The sequence below is a fragment of the Haematobia irritans genome, chromosome 2 (genome assembly GCF_050003625.1).
Source record: "Haematobia irritans isolate KBUSLIRL chromosome 2, ASM5000362v1, whole genome shotgun sequence".
Taxonomy (NCBI): Eukaryota; Metazoa; Arthropoda; class Insecta; order Diptera; family Muscidae; genus Haematobia; species Haematobia irritans.
The window spans coordinates 179,350,925-179,373,235 of NC_134398.1; the positions used below are offsets into that span (position 1 = coordinate 179,350,925).

The 22,311-nt window shown below is 37.2% G+C and overlaps 1 protein-coding gene across 1 annotated transcript in view; it reads left to right on the top strand.

The window, feature by feature from the left end:
• LOC142225174 (uncharacterized) overlaps positions 1-20,506 on the top strand; it is a 91,783-nt gene extending 71,277 nt beyond the window's left edge. Inside the window, exon 5 of the mRNA XM_075294953.1 lies at positions 20,380-20,506. Within this exon, the coding sequence (XP_075151068.1) occupies positions 20,380-20,506 (127 nt within the window). The remainder of the gene's footprint in view (positions 1-20,379) is intronic.
• Positions 20,507-22,311: the final 1,805 nt, after the last annotated feature.

Below are 22,311 nucleotides of genomic sequence, written 5' to 3' on the forward strand. Positions count from 1 at the left end.
TCCAAAACGTTGTATTAAAGTTGGTGTATATTAAGCCACAGCGGATTTCCCTGAAATCGGGACTAGGAATCGTAATGAGAATCAAAATGTCGACTCTTCGATTTTTTCAAAATTCGAAAATGATGGACAAATGATGGACCCCACCCAGAGAAGGAATATGATCACCTCAAACATGTTTGAAGGGCAAAATGTTATTTTTGGGTGGTGACCATGTAACATGGTTTTCGCAACCATGTTATTTTCTCGGAAATCATGTATCTTATTTCGGCAAGCAGGTTATATTTGACCAGAAAATAAAATTTTAGTGACAAACATGGTCACCATACAAAAATAACATTTTGCCCTTGAAACATGTTTGAGGTGATCATATTCCTTCTCTGCGTGTATTGAGTCCATTATTAAAAAAGAGGAAATCGCTCAATTAATGTGAATAATAAATCCAAATTCTTAAAAATTGGGCAATAGTATTATGTAAGAGTTACATGTAAGTCTAAATACGATCGTATAATACAAATTTGAATCTTGAGTAGCATTGGTTAATAAATAAGAGTATTATGACCAAAATCGAAATATTTGGCAAAATCGAGCGATGTATATATATATGGGAGCTATATCTAAATCTGAACCGGTTATGCTGATATTTTCTAGGTTTGGTTGAAACCACAGAAGGTTACCTTGTGCTAAATTTGATTACGATTGGTTAATAGATATAGGAGCTATATCTAAATCTGAACCGATTTGGATGGTATTTTGTAGGTTTGGGTGATATTACAGGAGCTTACTGTGTGCTGAATTTGAGTAAGATCGGTTAATAAATGAGGCTACTATTGTCAAAAATAAGGTTATTAGGGACAAGTTTTTGAAAATAGGGCGCTGCATATATATATGGGAGCTATATCTAAATCTGAACCGATTTAGATGATATTTTGCAGGTTTGGTAAATACCACAGAAGGTTACTGTGTGCTAAATTTGAGTATGATCGGTTAATAAATAAGGCTAGTATGACCAAATTTTCAAAAATCAAACGATATATTATATATGGGAGCTATATTTAAATCTGAACCGATTTCCATGATTTTTTGCACATATAGTTAGCACTATCGAATATTAGAGTACGCCAACTTTTAGTAAAATCGATTGATAAATAAGGGATTTGTGGCCAAATTTGAGAAAATCCGGCAATACATATATATGGGAGCTATATCTAAATCTGAACCGATTTCGATTAAATTTTGCACATTTAAAGGATGATAAATTAAATTACTTTGTGGCAAATTTGACGCTGATCGGTTAGTAAATGAGCACAACCTGACCCTATTTATCGAAATCGGGCGATACATATATATGGGAGCTATATCTAAATTTGATCCGATTTTTTCCAAATTCAATAGGGTTCGTGCCAAACAAATGCTATATACGAAATTTCATCAAAATCGCTTAATAATTGCAACCGCAATCCTGCGAACAATAGATCAGGGTTCACCTGTCATAAACTGTGACTTTTGCGACATACATTTGCGAGGGTATAATACGTATGTCCCAAAATACGTAAACCTACTTTAGAAACCCTAATTTGGAATAGAAGAAATTCTGAACATTTTTATACCCCCCAGCATAGGATGGGGGTATATTAACTTTGTCATTTCGTTTGTAACACATCGAAATATTGCTCTAAGACCCCATAAAGTATATATATTCTGGGGTCGTGGTGAAATTCAGAGTCGATCTGAGCATGTCCGTCCGTCCGTCTGTTGAAATCACGCTAACTTCCGAACGAAACAAGCTATCGACTTGAAACTTGGCACAAGTTGTTGTTATTGATGTAGGTCAGATGGTATTGCAAATGGGTCATATCGGTCCACTTTTACGTATAGCCCCCATATAAACGGACCCTAAGTTGTGGCTTGTGGAGCCACAAAGAGAAGCAAATTTCATCCGATCCGGCTGAAATTTGGTACACGGTCTCGAACAACCATTCAGAAATTGGTCCACATCGGTCCATAATTATATATAGCCCCCGTATAAACCGATCCCCAGATTTGGCTTGCTTAGCCTCAAAGAGAAGCAAATTTCATCCGATCCCGATGAAATGTGGTACATGGTGTTGATATATAGTCTCTAACAACTATGCTAAAATTGGTCCACATCGGTCCATAATTATATACAGCCCCCATATAAACCGATCCCCAGATTTGGCTTGCGGAGGTTCAAGGAGAAAAAAATTTCATCCGATCCGGCTGAAATTTGGTACATGATGTTGGTATATGGTCTCTAACATCCATGCAAAAATTGGTCCACATCGGTTCATAATTATATATAGCCCCCATATAAACCGATCCCCAGATTTGGCTTGCGGAGCCACTAAGAGAAGCAAATTTCATCCGATCCGGTTGAAATTTGGAACATAGTGTTAGTATATGGTCTCTAACAACCGTGCCAGAATTGGTCACTGTTGGTCCATAATTATATATAGCCCCCATATAAACCTTCTCCAGATTTGACCTCCGGAGCCTCTTAGAGAAGCAACATACCAAAATTGGTCCATATGGGTCTATAGTTATATATAGCCAATCCCCAATCACACACAAATTGGTCCATATCGGTTCATAATCATGGTTGCCACTCGAGCCAAAAATAATATACCAAAATTTTATTTCTATAGAAAAATTTGTTAAACTTGTATTTCTATGGAAAATTTTGTTAAAATTTGATTTCTATAGAAAATTTTGTCAAAATTTTATTTCTATGGAAAATTTTGTTTGAATTTTATTTCTATAGAAAATTTTGTTAATTTAATATATACTACGTATGGACTTACTTACAATTTAGAAGGCGGTGTTAGGAAGTTTTAAGATACGTTGCCATCGGCAAGCGTTACCGCAACCCAATTAATCCGATTGTGGATGGCAGTGTTTAGAAGAAGTTTCTACGCAATCCATAGTGGAGGGTTCATAAGCTTCGACCTGGCCGAACTTGCGGCCGTATATACTTGTTTAATTTAGTTTGACAGCATTCGCTGTGATTTTCTGCAGAAATTTGTAAAAGTTTTCCCACGGTCAAGCCTATTTTCTTAGGTGGTATCGAAATTATCATTGGTGAGTGTGCAAAATACCTTGGAGTTATATTGGACAGGAGACTGAATTTAAAGCTAATAAAGGACGAGAAAAGTCACGGTTACCCTGTACTCGTACAAAAGGCAATAGGGAAAATGTGGGGACCAAAACCGTAAATTTTTAACATTCCTAAGAATTGAAACTTCTTCGCACATACCATCGTCTTGGATATCATCGAATTCGCTGCCTAGCTGGCGCGACTAAAGTATTTTGAGTTTGCGACTTTTGTTACTTTTTCTACATTTACGATGGGTATGTGACGTTTACGACGTTTACAACTTTGCGAAAGTCGCAAACCTAAAAAAGTTTGATACAGACTAGGGATCTATAGTACAAACCAATATTCGATTTTTCGACTTTTCGATTATTAACTTTTAATCAAAAATCGATTTTCGATTATTTTTACCAATCAAAATTCGAATATTCGATTTTTCATAATCGAATTTCATAGAAATAATGATTCTACAAAATATTCGATTTTATGAAATCCATCTGTCTTTTTGTGAGTGTTATCAACAATAGTTGGTAAGAAATGCCAAAAATTAGTGTTCCAGTCAAACTTGTTTGTTATTAATTTGTTTAATATATTTTTAAAATGTTCAAGGAAATTGAAAACACAAAATATTCATTTTCACCAATTTGATATTTTATTTAATCAATTTGTTCTTAGTGGTAATAGAATTCTATAAATAAAAATTAAGAAATGTGTGCTCGTTTCCTTACAACTGGGTACATTTCAATTTAATTGAAACCAATGAATAAAACATTTAAATCGATTTTTGATAGTCAAAATTAAAAAATAGTTCAAAATTTAAAATCGAATAGTCAAAATTAAAAATTAGTTGAAAATTTAAAATCGACTTTGCGATAATAATCGATTTCGACTTTTTTAGATTTTCATGCCAAAATTCGAATAATCGATAAATCGATTCTCGATTTATAGATCCCTAATGCAGACCATCTCTGCAATATATACATGGACAGACGGACGGACACCAAGGGATAGATCGACTCAGTAGGTGTTTCTGAGTCCATCGGTATATATTTTATGAGGTCTAAAAATGAAATTGCTGGCAGGCTCATTTTTGTGGCAGATCAAAGTTATTATACTCTGACCACTGTCTGGTTTAAAGTATAAAAGTCGACTTTTGATGTCCTAAAATAAAAGTCGAAAACCGAAACTTTTTGTCTAAAAAATCTAAAATTCGAAGTCAACTATTTGTAATTTTCAAAATCAACTAATCGATCTTTGAGATTTTTAAAAATCGACTTTTTTTGATGTAAATTTATCTTAAACTAGAAAGTCGAGTTTTAGCATGACTTTGACTTTTCAAAATTTTTAAAAAGTCAAAAATCAGATGTGTCGAGTTTTAGCCTGACTTTGATGTATATTCGACCTTATATTAACCGATATTCCTAATTTACACATATGAAAATATCTATTAATTAATTTAAGAAATTAAAAGTATTTATTTTTTGTTATTTTATTTGATTTGATTTTTTTACCACATTTCATTGAGTAGGGTATACATTTACATTTAACAACCATCACAGGGTTAAATTTCAACCACTTAATTACAAAAATTACAGTTTTTACTGACTTCACAAAATTTGGGTATTTCCTTCCCTCCATGCAACTTTTGGGCATAAGGCTGCGATGAGAATTGCTCAACATTTTTTTTTTTTTGTAGATTTTGCATGTAAAGTGCTTCATTTATTTGAATGGACTCTCTGGGGGTCATAGATGATAGTTTATGGTTACATGTGGTCCATGTCTGATGACACTTTATGTGTCTGTCCGTCTATCTGTCTGTTTGTCTATCCATTCGAATGTAAGGATTCTCAACTCTTGAGTTATAATATTTTTTTTTTTTCATTCCAATTTTAATTGCAAAATGTGTTTCATTGTTGTTTGTTAGGAGAACGGCAATGTTTCTGGGTATATTTGGGAGAGAGAACTGAGTTGATGTTGAAAAATATATTTGGTGTTGATTTTAATGGGCCATAAAAATCCTGGAATGAAAAATATTATCCCGACAAATGATAACATATTATGGCTTAAAATCCAAATTTAATAACAAGGCAATAAATCTCTGTGAAATTTCACTACCCAAGTATTTTATAATTGTCAAAGCAAATTTTAGGGGAGTTGATAATAAAAGAGTATCTGTAATGGAAATCTTGCAACAATTAACCAAAAATTTATTTCAACAAAATTAAAGCATTAGGGACATATAAACATTTTAGAGTGTAAGAAATCTAAATTCTCGAAGCTAACAATAAACAAGTATATACGGACTTAAATTCAGACAGGGCCAAATCTTACTTTGGAACAATTATATTTGAAAATATATTGAATTCCGTGTGGATTTAATGACAGATACTCTGACAAACAAACATATAAACCAAAACATGGACATAGGAAATAGGGAGATTGATCTATATAGGGGCTATACCAAAACATGGACCGATGGAATCAAAATACTCAAGGTTTAAAATGGGGAAATCGATCTTTAGGGGGAAAATACCAAAACATGGACCGATACACACCATCTTCGGCACACTTATGTGTGGACCTAAAATACCTCTAGATTTCCAATTTAAAAACGGATAAAAATTGCGTTGTCCAGAAGTCCACGAAAACAAATCAGGAGATCGGGTTATATACACGCAAAGAAAAATGTTGGCAACTAAATGTACGTTTTTGTCAAATAAAGTTTCTTTATATCGCACAGCGGTTCCAAATCGTTGGAATAATTCCGCAACTTTTGAACGGATAAAGGTATCAACATAATTTCTTTAAATCTTTGTGTATTTGGGGAGGTGTTTTCCTTTTCCTGACCTAATTTTAGCAATTATGAACCGATTGCGATGAGTTTTTCTATGCTGGATTTAACTTGAAAACCTCTTCGAAAAAGGTCGCATGCGTGTGCGAATATCTATGTTATATATATAAAATTCAATGTTTGTTTGCTTGTATGTTCCGAGTTGGCTGCAAAACGGCTGAACAGATTTACTTCAAACTTTCAGAGATTGTAGGGGGTGTTCATGTGGTGAAAATAGGGTACCTCATTTTTTGACACCTGGTCGCGGAGGGGGAGCTCCCCTTTGTCGGACTTTTTGCTTGAAATTTTCATTGAAGGTTGGGATTGGCATCTGGACAAAGATCCGCTACTTTATATTTCGATATTTGGTGGCGGAGGGGGACCGTCCCTTTGTTCGACTTTTTTTTAAAGTACAGTGAAAAAACTAAAATTCTCTAAATTATCTGAGACTTACAGAGAACATGCGGTGAGGTTATGGAATTAATATGGGGTACCTGATGATTTCATATGTGGACGGGGAGGGGGACCTCCCCCTTGCCCTACTTTTTGAAACTTGGAACACAATTATGCGATTTGCTTGAAATTTTCATTGAATGTTGGGGTTTGCATCTAGACAAAAATCCGCTACATTATTTTTCGATATTTGGTCGGGGAGGGGTACCACCCCTTTGCCCGACTTTTTTTTAAAGTACAGTGAAAACAAAACTAAACTCCCCCGACTGAAATTTTACGGAAAAAATGAGTGAGGTTATGAAATTTATATGAGGTTCCTGATTTTTTAATAAAAATAAAAGGGCATAGGGAGATATCCGCTTCTCTTAAATACATACAGAGAAACAATTAAACTTTACCGAGTTACTTGAAATTTACAGAGGACTTGGGAGAGGTTACGACATTAATAGTTGATAGCTGATTTTGTGATATTTGGACGGAGGAGACGCCGCTCCTTTAGGCTTATAATTTGCTTGAAATTTTCTGGGACGTTTACAAAAGATACGCTTCATCACTTTTCGATATTTGGTCGGGGAGGAGGTCCTCCTCTAAAACTGCAAAAAAAAATTCTTAAGTTTTCTTGAAATTTACAAAGGCAGTGGAGGAAGGTTATGAACGAAGAGGCAACCTTCCTTGCACCACACTTGAAGAAAAGTTTCAAGAATTTTCAGGGAAGGTTAGGGGTGCTATTCACTACGGTGTTTGTCAATATTGTATCGGGGAAAGTGACGTCCCTTTAAAACAATAGAGCAAAATTTAAACATCTCCGATCTACTTGAAATTTACAGGGAACGTGGGAGGAGATGATTAAATTTATACATGATTTTTAAAGTAGTATATGATTTTTCGATATATGGTTTGGGAAGGGGAAAATTGAAATAAACTTTGTCGATATACTTAAGAAGTTAAATCGGTCTATATCGATGCCTTACCAAACGGACTGGTAAAAATAAATGCGATACAGATTTTTGAGGGTCTAAAATTCCAGTATATTTACATTTTTGTGCAAATCGGATAAAAACTACGGTTTCTAGAAGCCCAAGGAATTAAATCTGGAGATCGGTCTATGTGAAGGCTATACTAAAACATGGACCGATACTCACCATTTGGCACACCTCTTAATGGCCCTCAAATACCTTTAGACTTCAAATGTCATGCACATTGGATAAAAACTACGGTTTCTATAAGCCCAAGAAGTAAAATCGGGAGATCAGTCTATATAGGGGATATCTCAAAACATGGACCGATACGGACCATTTTCGACACTTCTCTTTATGGTCCTAAAATACCTCTAGATTTTTAATTTCCTGCAAATTTGATAAAAACTACGGATTCTAGAAGCCCCAGAAATAAAGTCGGGAGATAGGTCTATATGGGGGCTATACCAAAACATGGACCGATAGGCACCATTTGTGACACACCTATTTGCGATCTTCAAATACCTCTAGATTTTCAAATTCAAGCAAATCGGCTGGAAAATATAGTCCCTAGAAGCCCAAGAAATAAAATCGGGAGATCGGTCTATATGAGGGTTATACCAAAAAATGAACCGATACACCTCAATTTTAGCACACCTCTTTATGGTCCTAAAATACCTATAGATTTCCAGTTTCACGTATAGATTTCCAATATGGCGGCTATACCAAAACATGGACCGATACGGCCCATTTTCGACACACCTCTTTATGGTCCCAAAATACATCCAGATATCCAATTTCAGGCAAATCGAATACAGTAAATACAGTTGCTAGAAGCCCAAGAAGCAAACTCGGGAGATCGGTCTATATGAGGGCTATACCACAACATGGACCGATGGGCACCATTTTCGGCACACCTTTTATGGTTCTCAAGTACCTCTAGATTTCCAATTTCAGGCAAATTGGATAAAAACTACGGTGTTTATAAGCCCAACACCCCAAATTGGGAAGTCGGTTTATAAGGGGGCTATATCAAAAACTGTACCGATACTCAATATATTCGGCACACGTCTTTATGGTCCTAGAATACCTCTAGATTTCCAATTTTCTGGCAAATTGGATAAAAACTACAGTTTTTATAAGCCCAAGACCCCAAATCGGTGGTCGGCTTTTATGGGGGACTATATCAAAACTTGGACCCATATAGCCCATCTTCGAACTTGACCTGCCTGCAAACAAAAAACGTATCTGTGCCAAATTTCAAGACGATAGTTCCATTATTGAAGGCTGTAGCGTGATTACAACAGACAGACAGACGGACATGCTTATATCGTCTTAGAATTTCTCCCTGAATTCAAGAATATATATACTTTATATAGTCGGAAATCGATATTTCTATATGTTACACACGGAATGACAAACTTATTATACCCCTGTCACCATTCTATGGTGGTGGGTATAAAATAGCGTCTTCTATGCTCAGCAAAATTTGCATTCGTATTTTTAAGACATGAAATCTTTGACCTCACGACAATAATTTTTTCAGTGTAGATAACGCCAAGAAGTCTGAGACCTATCGTTTAGTATACCGATCGCCTTAGAATTAAATTCTTAGTCGATTGAGCGATGTCTATCTGTCTGGATGTCCTTCCATCTGTCTGTATATGTAATTTTGTGTGCATAGTACAGCTAGCAGTTTAAGTTCGATCGTCCTCAAATTTGGCACAGAGTCTCACTTTTGCTCAAAGACAATCGCTATTGATTTTGAGCTTTTTAGACCCTTTTTTAATGGAAGTTTCTTCCAATTGACTCGATAGTTTCCAGAGAGAATATATTTACTATACTATTAAAGTGTGTCATCTCGATTTAATTGGTTCAGATTTAGATAAAGCCACCATATATTTTTCCGGTTCTTCCGGATTAACAAATATGATTTCCCATATCCTAGTCATATCACACACACACACTATAATGCCAGAATTTCCACAGAACGGCCGAGTTTTAAATAAAGCTTTGTGGAAATATCGAATTGGCCAAATAATATACCACAACCCACAATTGGCCACATATCTTGGCGAGATCTAACCAATATCCTTGTAAAATTGCCACAGCTAAGTAGCAAAATTGTAAAAATTACTCAGATTGTCCTTTATCTCGAATACGTATGTATCGCCCGAGAAATCACAAATGCTCGTTTGTACAATTGTATTAAAATTGCCCTAGCTTTATATTTCTCATATTTTTTACTAACATTGTGTTTATCCCGGGTCGTTGGCCGATTTAATAATTAATTCTGAGGGTTTCAAAACTTCTCTAAGTGGTTTCACTGCAATGTGGAACGCCGTTCGGACTCGGCTATAAAAAGGAGGTCCCTTGTCATTGAGCTTAACATGGAATCGAGCAGCACTCAGTGATAAGAGAGAAGTTCACCAATGTGGTATCACAATGGACTGATTGGTCTAAGTGAGCCTGATACATCGGGCTGCCACCTAACCTAACCTAACCTTACTTGTTTCTTCTAGAATGCGTCGAATTTTGTAGAAAGTGCAGTGATGAAAAGAAAACAAGAATTTGCCCTAAAAGATCCGCCCTTGTAAGTTCAAAATACTGACCCCACATTGTTAAAAGTTTGCAAAAAATAAATTGCAGGCCCCATATTGAAGGTATTTACAAGTTCTGTCCAATCCAAAAATTATCGAAACTAATTCATTATTGAGGTTCATAATTGATTTGACAGCTAAAAAAATTTCATAACCTCGATGTGATCAATCTCGGACCTACAAACTTGAGGAGAGAAAAACACCTCAGTTTTCACACAATAATATCGTTAGCCGTTCAAAAGCGATTTGCAACTACTGTGCGCCGTTGTTTTGGTGTAGGCCGCCTTAACAGTCGATAGTCTATCCCCGCTCATATTCATCGACCATGGTATAAAAATAAACGCCGATTATTATCAGGAAAATTTTCTAAAGATAGCATTGAAGCAATGGGCAGATAAGTAAAATTTTCGTTCGAAGATCATTGACATCCAGTCCTGTTGGAATGTCCATGGTCTTAGCACGCGTCTGTTAAGATGGAAATGGGCCAAAATACTGCAGAGCAACTTTTGTATAGTCTGTTATGGGAGCCACCGTGGTGCAATGGTTAGCATGTCCGCCTTGCATACACAAGGTCGTGGGTTCGATTCCTGCTTCAGCGGTGGATTATCCCATCTCAGTAATGCTGGTGACATTTCTGAGGGTTTCAAAGCTTCTCTAAGTGGTTTCACTGCAATGTTGAACGCCGTTCGAACTCGGCTATAAAAAAAGAGGTCCCTTGTCATTGAGCTTAACGTGGAATCAGTGATAAGAGAGAAGTTCACCACTGTGGTATCACAATGAACTGAATAATCTAAGTGAGCCTGATACTTCGGGTTGCCAACTAACCTAACCTACAGTCTGTGATGGCTTTGTGTGCCATTTGAAGGCTTTAATTCGTGCCCTGTGTACATTTCGAGTTAAACTCGTTGTCATAATAAGCTTGAATGACTTTAACGTGTTGCACGATGGTTCTACAATTGAGAAAATTTCTTTCGATTTTCTTTATGCTTTTGAAGAGAAATGTAAAATTGCCTCTAGAACCCAAATACAGATGGTACGAATAGATTCAGGATCTTATATAGCCTACATTTATGAGTTCCATACCTTACCCTTACCTTATTATGGATAAAAGGATTTTTATCTTTACAAGAAATAGCCGTTAAGCTCCCATTAATCTATAGCATAATTAATTTTGTTCCGCTTTGATTGGACACACTCACATTAGCATATATTTAATTTCATTTACGTGTAGTAGGGATGTGTTCGCTTTTTATTTCGTTTTTCAACGTAAAGACATGCAACTCAAAAGAAACCAAAACAAGACTTTTAATGACTTTTCTTAACTCGTTGTTAACAGTATTTTCATAATTCGTGATTAAATTATATCTTATTTTGTACAACGTTTTTTTTTCTTTTTTTAACTTCTATATTGTGCAACTGTCTCAATTTTAGTGCTTATCTTCAGCAGTCTACATGGCTCCAAACATTATCAGCCGTAAGGAATGGATTCTCGCCCTCTAAAAAGAAGATATTATTTTATCAACACCTACACGCATAACATGCAAGCACATATCCTCCAAACAGACATGAATTCAGACATTTAAAAAATCCAAAATGGTTAGTCTCTCTCGAAAGTTACTTTGGTGTGTCTGACTTACTGTGGCTCTGAAAAATTTGTCCTTTCGCCTGTATGATGATTTCTTGGAATTCTCAATGGATTATCCGTTCATATGTAGAATGAGACAAACGAATGAATTCATGGGTGCGACATACAACCATTTTTGGGGTGTAAATGTATATTCATCCTTCTTTACCCCCCCCACCGCACATCGAGTAGGTGGGTGGGCTATGTTGCAGCAAATATTGCAAATCTTATTCTGTTTCCTGTTTGAATTTTTAAACCAGGAACGTGCTAAGCAAACAAGTACAAGTTCTGGTAGAAAACCAGTCAGTCGCATAGCCCGCCAGGCGTCTTAGTAACCACAACCGAAGGCACAATGGGATGAGCAAAATGTTATCTTCATAAATTAATTAATTTCCGAAAAATAAAGACTTTATCAAATAAAACTAAATGAGGGAATATGTGGCACTATGAGGTTATCATTAATGATTTTATCTAAATTTTACATTGATTCCTATCAAATAAATAAAATTTCTTTCCAAGTTATGAACTCTTATCTAAGATATAAAAATAAGTCGAGTTTTCCTTCCTAACGCTTTAACTCCAGAACGCATGAACTGATTTCCACGGTTTTGCATTCCTTGGATAGGTCTCGGGCTCCGCAAGGCTTATAATAGAGAAAATTCAAGAAAAGTTTCAACGGAAAAGCGTGAAAATCTTATTATCGTATTAGAAAAATTTATAATTTGAATCCATTGCAGTTGCTTATGTTATAAAAAAAATTTTATTTTTTCAGATGAAAAATGTTCAGAGAACGTGATTACCATAATCATGTGGTGAAAATAGGGTACCTCATTTTTTGATATGTGGTGGGAGAGGGGGACATCCCCTTTGTCCGACTTTTTCAAATATGGGCCAAAGTTCTCCGATTTGGGTGAAATTTCCATGGAAGGTTAGGGGTGATATCTAGACAAATACCCGCTACTTAATTTTTCGATATTTGGTCGCGGAGGTGGACCACCCCTTTATACGATTTTTATACCCTAAACCACATAGTGGTCAGGGTATAATAAGTTTGATCGGCCAAAAAATGTGCCTACCAGAAATATTGATTTTAGACCCCATAAAATATATACCGATCGACTCAGAATCACCTCCTGAGTCGATCTAGCGCTTGGTGTCCGTTGGTCCGTCCGTCTGTCCATGTATTTGTTGTTCACAGGATTCCGGTCGCAATTATTAACCGATTTTGATGAAATTTGGTACAGGGAGTTTTTTGGACACAAGGACGAACGCTATTGAATTTGGAAGAAATCGGATCACATTTAGATATAGCTCCCATATATATGTATCGCCCGATTTCGACAAATGGGGTCACGTTGCGCGTTTTTTCAAACGGATCGTCACCAAATTTAGCAAAAGGTAATCTTTTACATCGCCCTTCAAGTCTGCAAAATTTCATCCAAATCGGTTCAGATTTAGATATAGCTCTCATATATATGTATCGCCCGATTTCCCCAAATTTGGCCACAAAACCTTTATTTATCAACCGATCTTACTCAAAGTTGGCTAAATGTAATCTTCTATAGCACTAACTATATGTGGAAAAAATCATCGAAATCGGTTCAGATTTAGCTATAGCTCCCATATGTATGTACCGCCCGATTTTTCTAAATTTGGCCATAAAACCCTTATTTATCAACCGATCTTACCCAAATTTGGCTAAATGTAGTCTTCTATAGCACTAACTATATGTGCAAAAAATCATCGAAATCGGTTCAGATTTAGATATAGCTCCCATATATATGTATAGCCCGATTATCCCAAATTTGGCCATAGAACCCTTATTTATTAACCGATCTTACTAAAAGTTGGCTAGATCTAGTCCTCTATAGTACTAACTATATGTGCACAATTTCATCGAAATCGGTTCAGATGTAGATATAGCTCCCATATATGTATCACCCGATTTTGAAAAATTCGCCCCTAATAACCTTATTTCTAACTGATCTTACTCAAATCTTACACAAGGTAACTTTTTGTGGTATTAATCAAACCCGCAAAATATTATGCAAATTGGTTCAGATTTAGATATAGCTTCCATATATATGCATCACTCGATTTTCCCAAATTTGGCCATAGTACTCCTATTTATTAACCAATGTTACTCAAATTTCAGATTTTGATGTACTAGCCGATCGTACTTATACGTACTTGTAGCTCTTACATAAGAATATTGCTCGATTTTGACAAATTTGTATTTATTACCCACACTAATTTAACGATTTTCTCTTTTTTAATAATGAACTCAATATTAGTGCCATACTAACTCTTTTGGTGCAAAATAAACTTTAGCTCCTAATATTAGACATTTCTGCTCAGATTGTGACAAGACACCCATAAACATGTACCCCCCTTTATGTTCACCAAAACCTATACCAATTATACCCCACAAATGCTTATGTTTACTAATTCAGTAGGGTTGGTTTAGGGTATAATATAGTCGGCCCCGCCCGACTTTCTACTTTACTCACTTGTTTTAAAGTGCAGTTAAAAAAAACAAAATTTCTCTGATTTACTTGAGATTTAACATACAGAGAATACGCCGTGAAGTTATGAATTTATTATGGAGTACCTGATTGTTTAATATTTGGACGGGAAGGGGGACCTCCGCCTTGTCTGAATTTTTGAAAATTGGAACAAAATTATCCCTGCTGTTTAAAAATTGGGCTTAAAATTTGCTTGGAATTTTCCATGGACATCTTCACAATATACGCTATATCATTTTTCGATATTGGGACGGGGAGGGAGAACTCCTCTAAAACTGAAAAAAAAAAAACAAGTATATACGGCCGTAAGTTCGGCCAGCCCAAATCCTATGTATGGATTACGTAGAAAATTCTACGAAAGACTGTCATCCACAGTCGCATTACTTGGGTTGTGGTATCTTTTAACTTCTTAACGTCGTTTTCTAAATTGTGAGTTAGTCCATACGTGGTATATATCAGATAAAAAAGTTATGTATAGGTAAGTCTACAAATAGTTACGACTCGATATGGACTTTTTGCACGATACGTAGAGAGCCAGAAGTGAAATATGGGGGTCGCTTAAATGGGGGCTATATACAATTATAAACTTGATATGGACCAATTTTTGTGTGATTGGGGATCGATTTATCTGTGGGCTATATGTAACTATAGACCTATATGGATCTAGTTAGGCATGGTTGTTAACGGCCATATACTAGCACAATGTACCAAATTTCAACTGACTCGGATGAAATTTGCTCATCCAAGAGGCTCCAAAACCAAATCTCGGGATCAGTTTATATGGGGGCTATATATGAATTTGGACAGATATGGACCAAGTTTGGCATGGTTGTTAAATATCATATACTTCCACCATGTACCAAGTTTCAACCAGATCGGATGAATTTTGCTTCTCCAAATGGCACCGGAGGTCAAATCTGGGGATCGGTTTATATGGGAGCTATATATAATTATGGACTGATATGAACCAATTCCTGCATGGTTGTTGGATACCATATACTAACATCACGTACCAAATTTAAACCGGATCGAATGAATTTTGCTCCTCTAAGAGGCTCCGGAGGTAAAATCTGGGGATCGGCTTATATGGGGGCTACATATATTCTTATGGGACGATGTGGACCAATTTTTGCATAGTCATTAGAGAACATATACCAACACCATGTACCAAATTTCAGCTGGATCGGATGAAATTTGCTTCTCTTAGAGGCTCCGCAAGCCAAATCGGGGGATCGGTTTATATGGGGGCAATATATAATTATGGACCGATGTGGACCAATTTTTGCATGGTTGTAAGAGACCATATACTAACACCATGTACCAAATTTCAGCCGGATCGGGTGAAATTTCGTTCTCTTAGAGGCTCCGCAAGCCAAATAGGGGGATCGGTTTATATGGGGGCTATATATAATTATGGACCGATGTGAACCAATTTTTGCATGTTTGTTAGAGACCATATACTAACACCATGTACCAAATTTCAGCCGGATCGGAAGAAATTTGCTTCTCTTAGAGCAATCGCAAGCCAAATTTGGTGGTCCGTTTATATGGGGCTATACGTAAAAGTGAACCGATATGGCCCATTTGCAATACCATCCGCCCTGCATCAATAACAACTACTTGTGCTAAGTTTCAAGTCGATAGCTTGTTTCGTTCGGAAGTTAGCGTAATTTCAATAGACGGACGGACATGCTCAGATCGACTCAGAATTTCACCACGACCCAGAATATATATACTTTATGGGGTCTTAGAGCAATATTTCGATGTGTTACAAACGGAATGACAAAGTTAATATACCCCCCATCCTATGGTGGAGGGTATAACTAGAATTCTCAAGTTTACTTGAAATTTACAAAGGCCGTAGGGGAAGGTTATGAAATCAATATGGTGTACTTGATTATTGAGTATTTGGACGGGAACCTTCTCCTTGCCGCACACTACGAAAATTGAAGGTAAGTTTACAGATTTTCTTGGAATTTGCAGAGAAAGTGACGTCCCTTTACAAAAAATAGAGCAAAATCTAACCTTGTCGGATTTACTTGAAATTGGGAGAAAATTTATACAGGGTACATGATTTTTCGATATCTGGTTGGGAAAGGGTAATTCTGAAGTTGGGTAGTTTGTGAAATGAATATAGGGTACGTGAATATACGATATTTGGTCGGGAAGGAGCGAAGGAGGGGGGTTCCCTTTTGACCGATGTTTTGAAAATAGAAAGTAGAGTACATAATTTTATGATTTTTCCACAGGCTTCTAACAGACTATTTAAGTAGAAAACTTAAATTTACATGAAGTTGACAGGCAACGTTGACATTTTTCGGTATATGTTTGGGAAAAGCATGTTCTCCGTGTCCAATACTTTAACAAATGTTAATATGATCAATTTTTAAGTACTTTTACTTTTTCCGATTTATTGGACGGTATGTTGAGGAGAAGTATACCTTCCCTCGACAAATCACGCTTGAAATTCAGAGGAAATGTAGAAGATTGTCTAACGATTTGAATACAGAACAATTAAAAAACAACAAGTATATACGGCCGTAAGTTCGGCCAGGCCGAAGCTTATGTACCCTCCATCATGGATTGCGTAGAAACTTCTTCTAAACACTGACATCCACAATCGAATTACTTAAGTTGCGGTAACGCTTGCTGATGGCAAGGTACCATAAAACCTCGTAACACCATCTTCTAAATTGTATGTCCATACGTGGTATATATTAAATCAAAAAAGATCGATCCAATACGTATATAATTCAGTTTGACAAAGTAGACATAAAATTTTGACACAATTTTCTACAGAAAGAAAATATTAAAAAATTTTCTATGGGAATAAAATTTTCACAAAATTTTCTATAGAAATAAAAATTTTGACAAAATTTTCTATAGAAAGAAAATTTTGACAAAGAAATAAGATTTTAACAAAATTTTCTATAGAATAAAACTTTTGACAAAATTTTCTATAGAAATAAAATCTTGGTCGATTAATTTTGGCTCGAGTGGCAACTATGATTATGAACCGTATAAAATTTGAACAAAATTTTCTATAGAAATAAAATTTTGACAAAATTTTCTATAGAAATAAAATTTTGACAATGATGAAAATTTTATTATGAACCGAAAAAAATTTTAACTAAATTTTCTCTAGAAATAAAATTTTGACAACATTTTCTATAGAAATAAAATTTTGATAGATTATTTTTGGCTCTAGTGGCAATCATGATTATGAACCGATATGGATTGGACCAATTTTGATATGGTTGTTAGCGACCATATACTAACACCACGTTCCTACTTTGAACCGGATCGGATGAATTTTACTCCTCCAAGAGGCTCCGGAGGTCAAATCTGGAGAACGTTTTATATGGGGGCTATATATAATTATGGGCCGACATGGACCATGTTCCAAATTACAACCGGATTGGATGAAATTCGCTTCTCTTGGAGACTTCGCAAGCCAAATCTGGGGATCGGTTTATATGGGGGCTATATATAATTATGAACCGATATGGACCAATTTTTGCACGGTTGTTAGAGACCATATACCAATATCACGTACCAAATTTCAGGCGGATCGGATAAAACTTACTTCTCTTTGAGGCTCCGCAACCCAAATCTGGGGATCGGTTTATATGGGCGCTATATATAATTATGGACCGATGTGGACCAATTTTTGCACGGTTGTTAGAGACCATATACCAATACCATGTACCAAATTTCAGCCGGATCGGATGCAATTTGCTTCTCTTTGAGGCTTCGCAAGCCAAATCTGGAGATCGGTTTATATGGGGTCTATATATAATTATGGACCGATGTGGACCAATTTTTGCATGGTTGTTAGAGACCATATACCAACATCATGTACCAAATTTCAGCCGGATTGGATGAAATTTGCTTCTCTTTGAGGCTTCGCAAGCCAAATCTGGAGATCGGTTTATATGGGGTCTATATATAATTATGGACCGATGTGGTCCAATTTTTGCATGGTTGTTAGAGACCATATACCAACATCATGTACCAAATTTCAGCCGGATTGGATGAAATTTGCTTCTCTTTGAGGCTCCGCAAGCCAAAATCTGGGGATCGGTTTATATGGGGGCTATATATAATTATTGACCGGTGGGAACCAATTTTTGCATGGTTGTTAGAGACCATATACCAACACCATGTACCAAATGTCAGCCGGATCGGATGAAATATGCTTCTCTTAGAGGCTCCACTAGCCAAATCTGGGGATCGGTTTATATGGGGGCTATATATAATTAAGGACCGATATGGACCAATTTTTGTATGGTTGTTAGAGACCATATACCAACATCATGTCCAAATTTCAGACGGATCGGATGAAATTTTCTTCTCTTTGAGGCTCCGCAAGCCAAATCTGGGGATCGGTTTATATGGGGGCTATATATAATTATTGACCGATGGGAACCAATTTTTGCATGGTTGTTAGAGACCATATACCAACACCATGTACCAAATTTCAGCCGGATCGGATGAAATTTGCTTCTCTTTTAGGCTCCGCAAGCCAAATCTGGGGATCGGTTTATATGGGGGCTATATATAATTATGGACCGATGTGGACCAATTTTTGCATGGTTGTTAGAGACCATATACCAACACCATATACCAAATTTCAGCCTGATCGGATGAAATATGCTTCTATTAGAGGCTCCACAAGCCAAATCTGAGGGTCCCTTTATATGGAGGCTATACGTAAAAGTGGACCGATATGGCCCATTTGCAATACCATCCGACCTACATCAATAACAACTACTTGTGCCAAGTTTCAAGTCGATAGCTTGTTTCGTTCGGAAGTTAGCGTGATTTCAACAGACGGACGGACGGACGGACATGCTTATGGGGTCTTAGAGCAATATTTCGATGTGTTACAAACGGAATGACAAAGTTAATATACCCCCATCCTATGATGGAGGGTATAAAAAATTGGTTGAAAGGGAACACCCCCTACCCGACGTTTGTTAAGACGGTCCGTTTTACATCTGCATAATCGCCCTATTTCTGTATATAAACGAAAAAAACAAGTAGTCCGATTTTTGTGAAATATACGGGACACCTGTGTGGAAACCATGGAGTGATTAATCAGTACTTCAGTTTTTGTGCCAGACTTCCCCTGACCGTTTTCTTTAAAAAGAGTTCAAATCTTTTTCGAATTTGTTTTTAGATCGAAGGATATGGTTAATGAAAGTTAACGAAAATATGCTTCGGGGGCGCAGCGAAGCGGGCCGGGTTACGCTAGTGTACATACCAAAATCAGCTTACACAGATTAACATAAATTTCATTGCAGAGTAAAATAGGTCTAATACGCTATCCCCACTGAGAGTTTTGAATCTATAAATCCTTTGCGAAAATGTTGAACCAACAGTTCTTTCACTGATATCTTGGAAACTACCGTGGTGCAAGGGCTTAGCATGTCCATCTGGTATACAAATAATCCTGGGTTGAATCTCAGTTTTGACCGGACACCAAAAAGGTTTGTTTTCTCGCCTCTCAGTAATATTGGTGACACTTCTGAATGTTTCAAAGTGGTTTCACCGTAAATTGAACACACAGGTTTAAAAGGAGGTCACGGGAGGATAATAGAGAAGTTCACTTCTATGGTATCACAATGGAATGCCCAGTCTATATGTGTTTGAAATAACGGACTGCCACTATACCTGACCTATTATAACCTTCATTGAGATACTTTGGCTCAAGGCACTTCCGCTAATATCTTCAGGTCTGAAGCCCGTCACTGCGAACTTCTGGCCTACATTTGCCCTACTGAGACCTACAAGCCTACAGTTACTTCACTCAAATCTCTATATATCTTCAGATCTCCGGTATCCTAGCTAAGATCTTCGAGTCTGCAAATCCCTATGAGCATACAGTTCGCAATTATACCTCTGAACCTTCTGACTTACAGTTCACCCTCTGAGGCCTTAGGCCTATTATTCCTTCACTGCAGACTTCAGGTCCATTAAGATCCATTACGAAAATCATGAGTCTGCTTTTCAGTCACTGAGATCTTTTGAGACCTCCAGTACTCTCACTGAGATCTGCGTGTCTGGAGTTCCTTACTAATATCTGCAAGTCTATAGTTCCCTCACTTAAACCTTCGGTCTAAATCTTCCCCATTGAGATCTGCAAGCCTACAGTTCCAATACTGAGATCTTTTATCTACAGTTCTCTCAATGAGATCTTCGGTCCCAATGATACCTCTCAGCCTTGGGACCTACTGTTCTACCTCTGAGGCTTTAAAGCCTATTAATTTTTCACTGCAGCCTTCAGGTCTACGATTTCGTCATTAAGATTCATCAAGAAAATCTTGAGTCTGCATTTCAGTCACTGATATCTTTGGAGACCACCAGTACTCTCACTGATATCTGTGGGTCTGGAGTTACTCACTAATATCTGCAAGTCTATAGTTCCCTCACTGAAACCTTCGGGCTAAAGCTTCCCCATTGAGATCTGCAAGCCTACAGTTCCAATACTGAGATCTTTTATCTACAGTTCTCTCAATGAGATCTTCGGTTCCAATGATACCTCTGAGCCTTGGGACCTACTGTTCTACCTCTGAGGCTTTAGGGCCTATTAATTTTTCAATGCAGCCTTCAGGTCTACGATTTCGCCATTAAGATTCATCAAGAAAATCTTGAGTCTGCATTTCAGTCACTGATATCTTTGGGACCACCAGTACTCTCACTGATATCTGTGGGTCTGGAGTTACTCACTAATATCTGCAAGTCTATAGTTCCCTCACTGAAACCTTCGGGCTAAAGCTTCCCCCATTGAGATCTGCAAGCGTACAGTTCCCTCACAGAAGTCTGCAGGGTCTACAGTTCCAATACTGAGATCTTTTATCTACAGTTCTCTCATTGAGATCTTTGATCCAACAGCTTCCAAACTGAAAACTTGGAGCCTACAGTTCTCCCACTGAAGCCATCGGGCCTACTATTTCCTCACTGAAGACTTCAGGTATACGGTTTCCCCATTAAAATTAATAGTTTTGAAATGATAGATCCTCTACCTACATTACTCTCACTAAGATCTGCAAGCCAACAGTTCCCTCACTGAGACCTTCGGGCCTTAAGTTTCCTCAATGAGACTTTCAAACCTATTGTTTTCTTAGACTAATATTTGATCGAAAATTGATTGAGATCTTCACTCTACAGTATGCTCACTGAGATCATTGTGCCTAAAATTCCCACAGTATTCGGGAATATAGTTCCCATTAAGACCTTTGAGCTTACGACTTCCAAACTGAAAACTTAGCGCCTACAGTTCTCTCACTGAGGACTTCGGGCCTACTATTTCCTCATTTAAGCCTTCAGGTCTACGATTTCCACGTTAAGATTTTCGAGCCTACAAGTTCCAACTGAGACTGGCCTGCAGTTCCCACTGAGACTTTTGAGCCAACAGTTTCCAAATTGAACCCTTGGCGCCTACTTCGGGTCTGGAGACCCATCACTAAGATCCGCAAGCCAACAGTTCTTTCAATGAGACCCTCGGGTCTTAAGTTTCCTCACTGAGACCTGTAAACCTATAGTTTTCCTATAGTAAGATTTTCGATCTACAGATCTCATTGAAATCTTCACTCTACAGTATGCTCACTGAGATCGTTGTGCCTAAAATTCCCACAGTATTCGGACATACAGTTCCCATTAAGACCTTTGAGCCTACGGCTGCCAAACTGAAAACTTAGCGCCAACAGTTCTCTCACTGAGGGCTTCGGGTCTATCGCTTCGGTTCCTCATTTAAGTGTTCAGGTCTACGGTTTCCCCGTTAAGATCTTCGAGCCTACAAATCCATTACGAAAATCTTGAGTCTATACCTACAGTTCCTTCACTGGGATCAATAGGTGTACAATGCTCTCACTGAGATTTTAGAGTCTGGAGTTCCCACTGAGACAGCCATCATACTGAAACGTTCGGGCCTACTATTCCTTCATTTAAATCTTTAGGTTTGCAGTTTCCCATACTGAGATCTTCGAGTCCCTTATGGAAATCTTGTCTCCACGGTTCAGTCACTTATATCTTTTGGTCAAGGAACTCTCACTGAGATCATCACGTGTGGGGTTCTCTCACTGAGAAGTCTTAAATTTCCATACTGAGATTTTGCATTCACAGTTCCATCACTGAGATCTTCTGTGTGCAACATTCTCACTGAAAACTTCGAACCTAACATTCCCGTAGTATTCGGGCCTACTGTTCTCC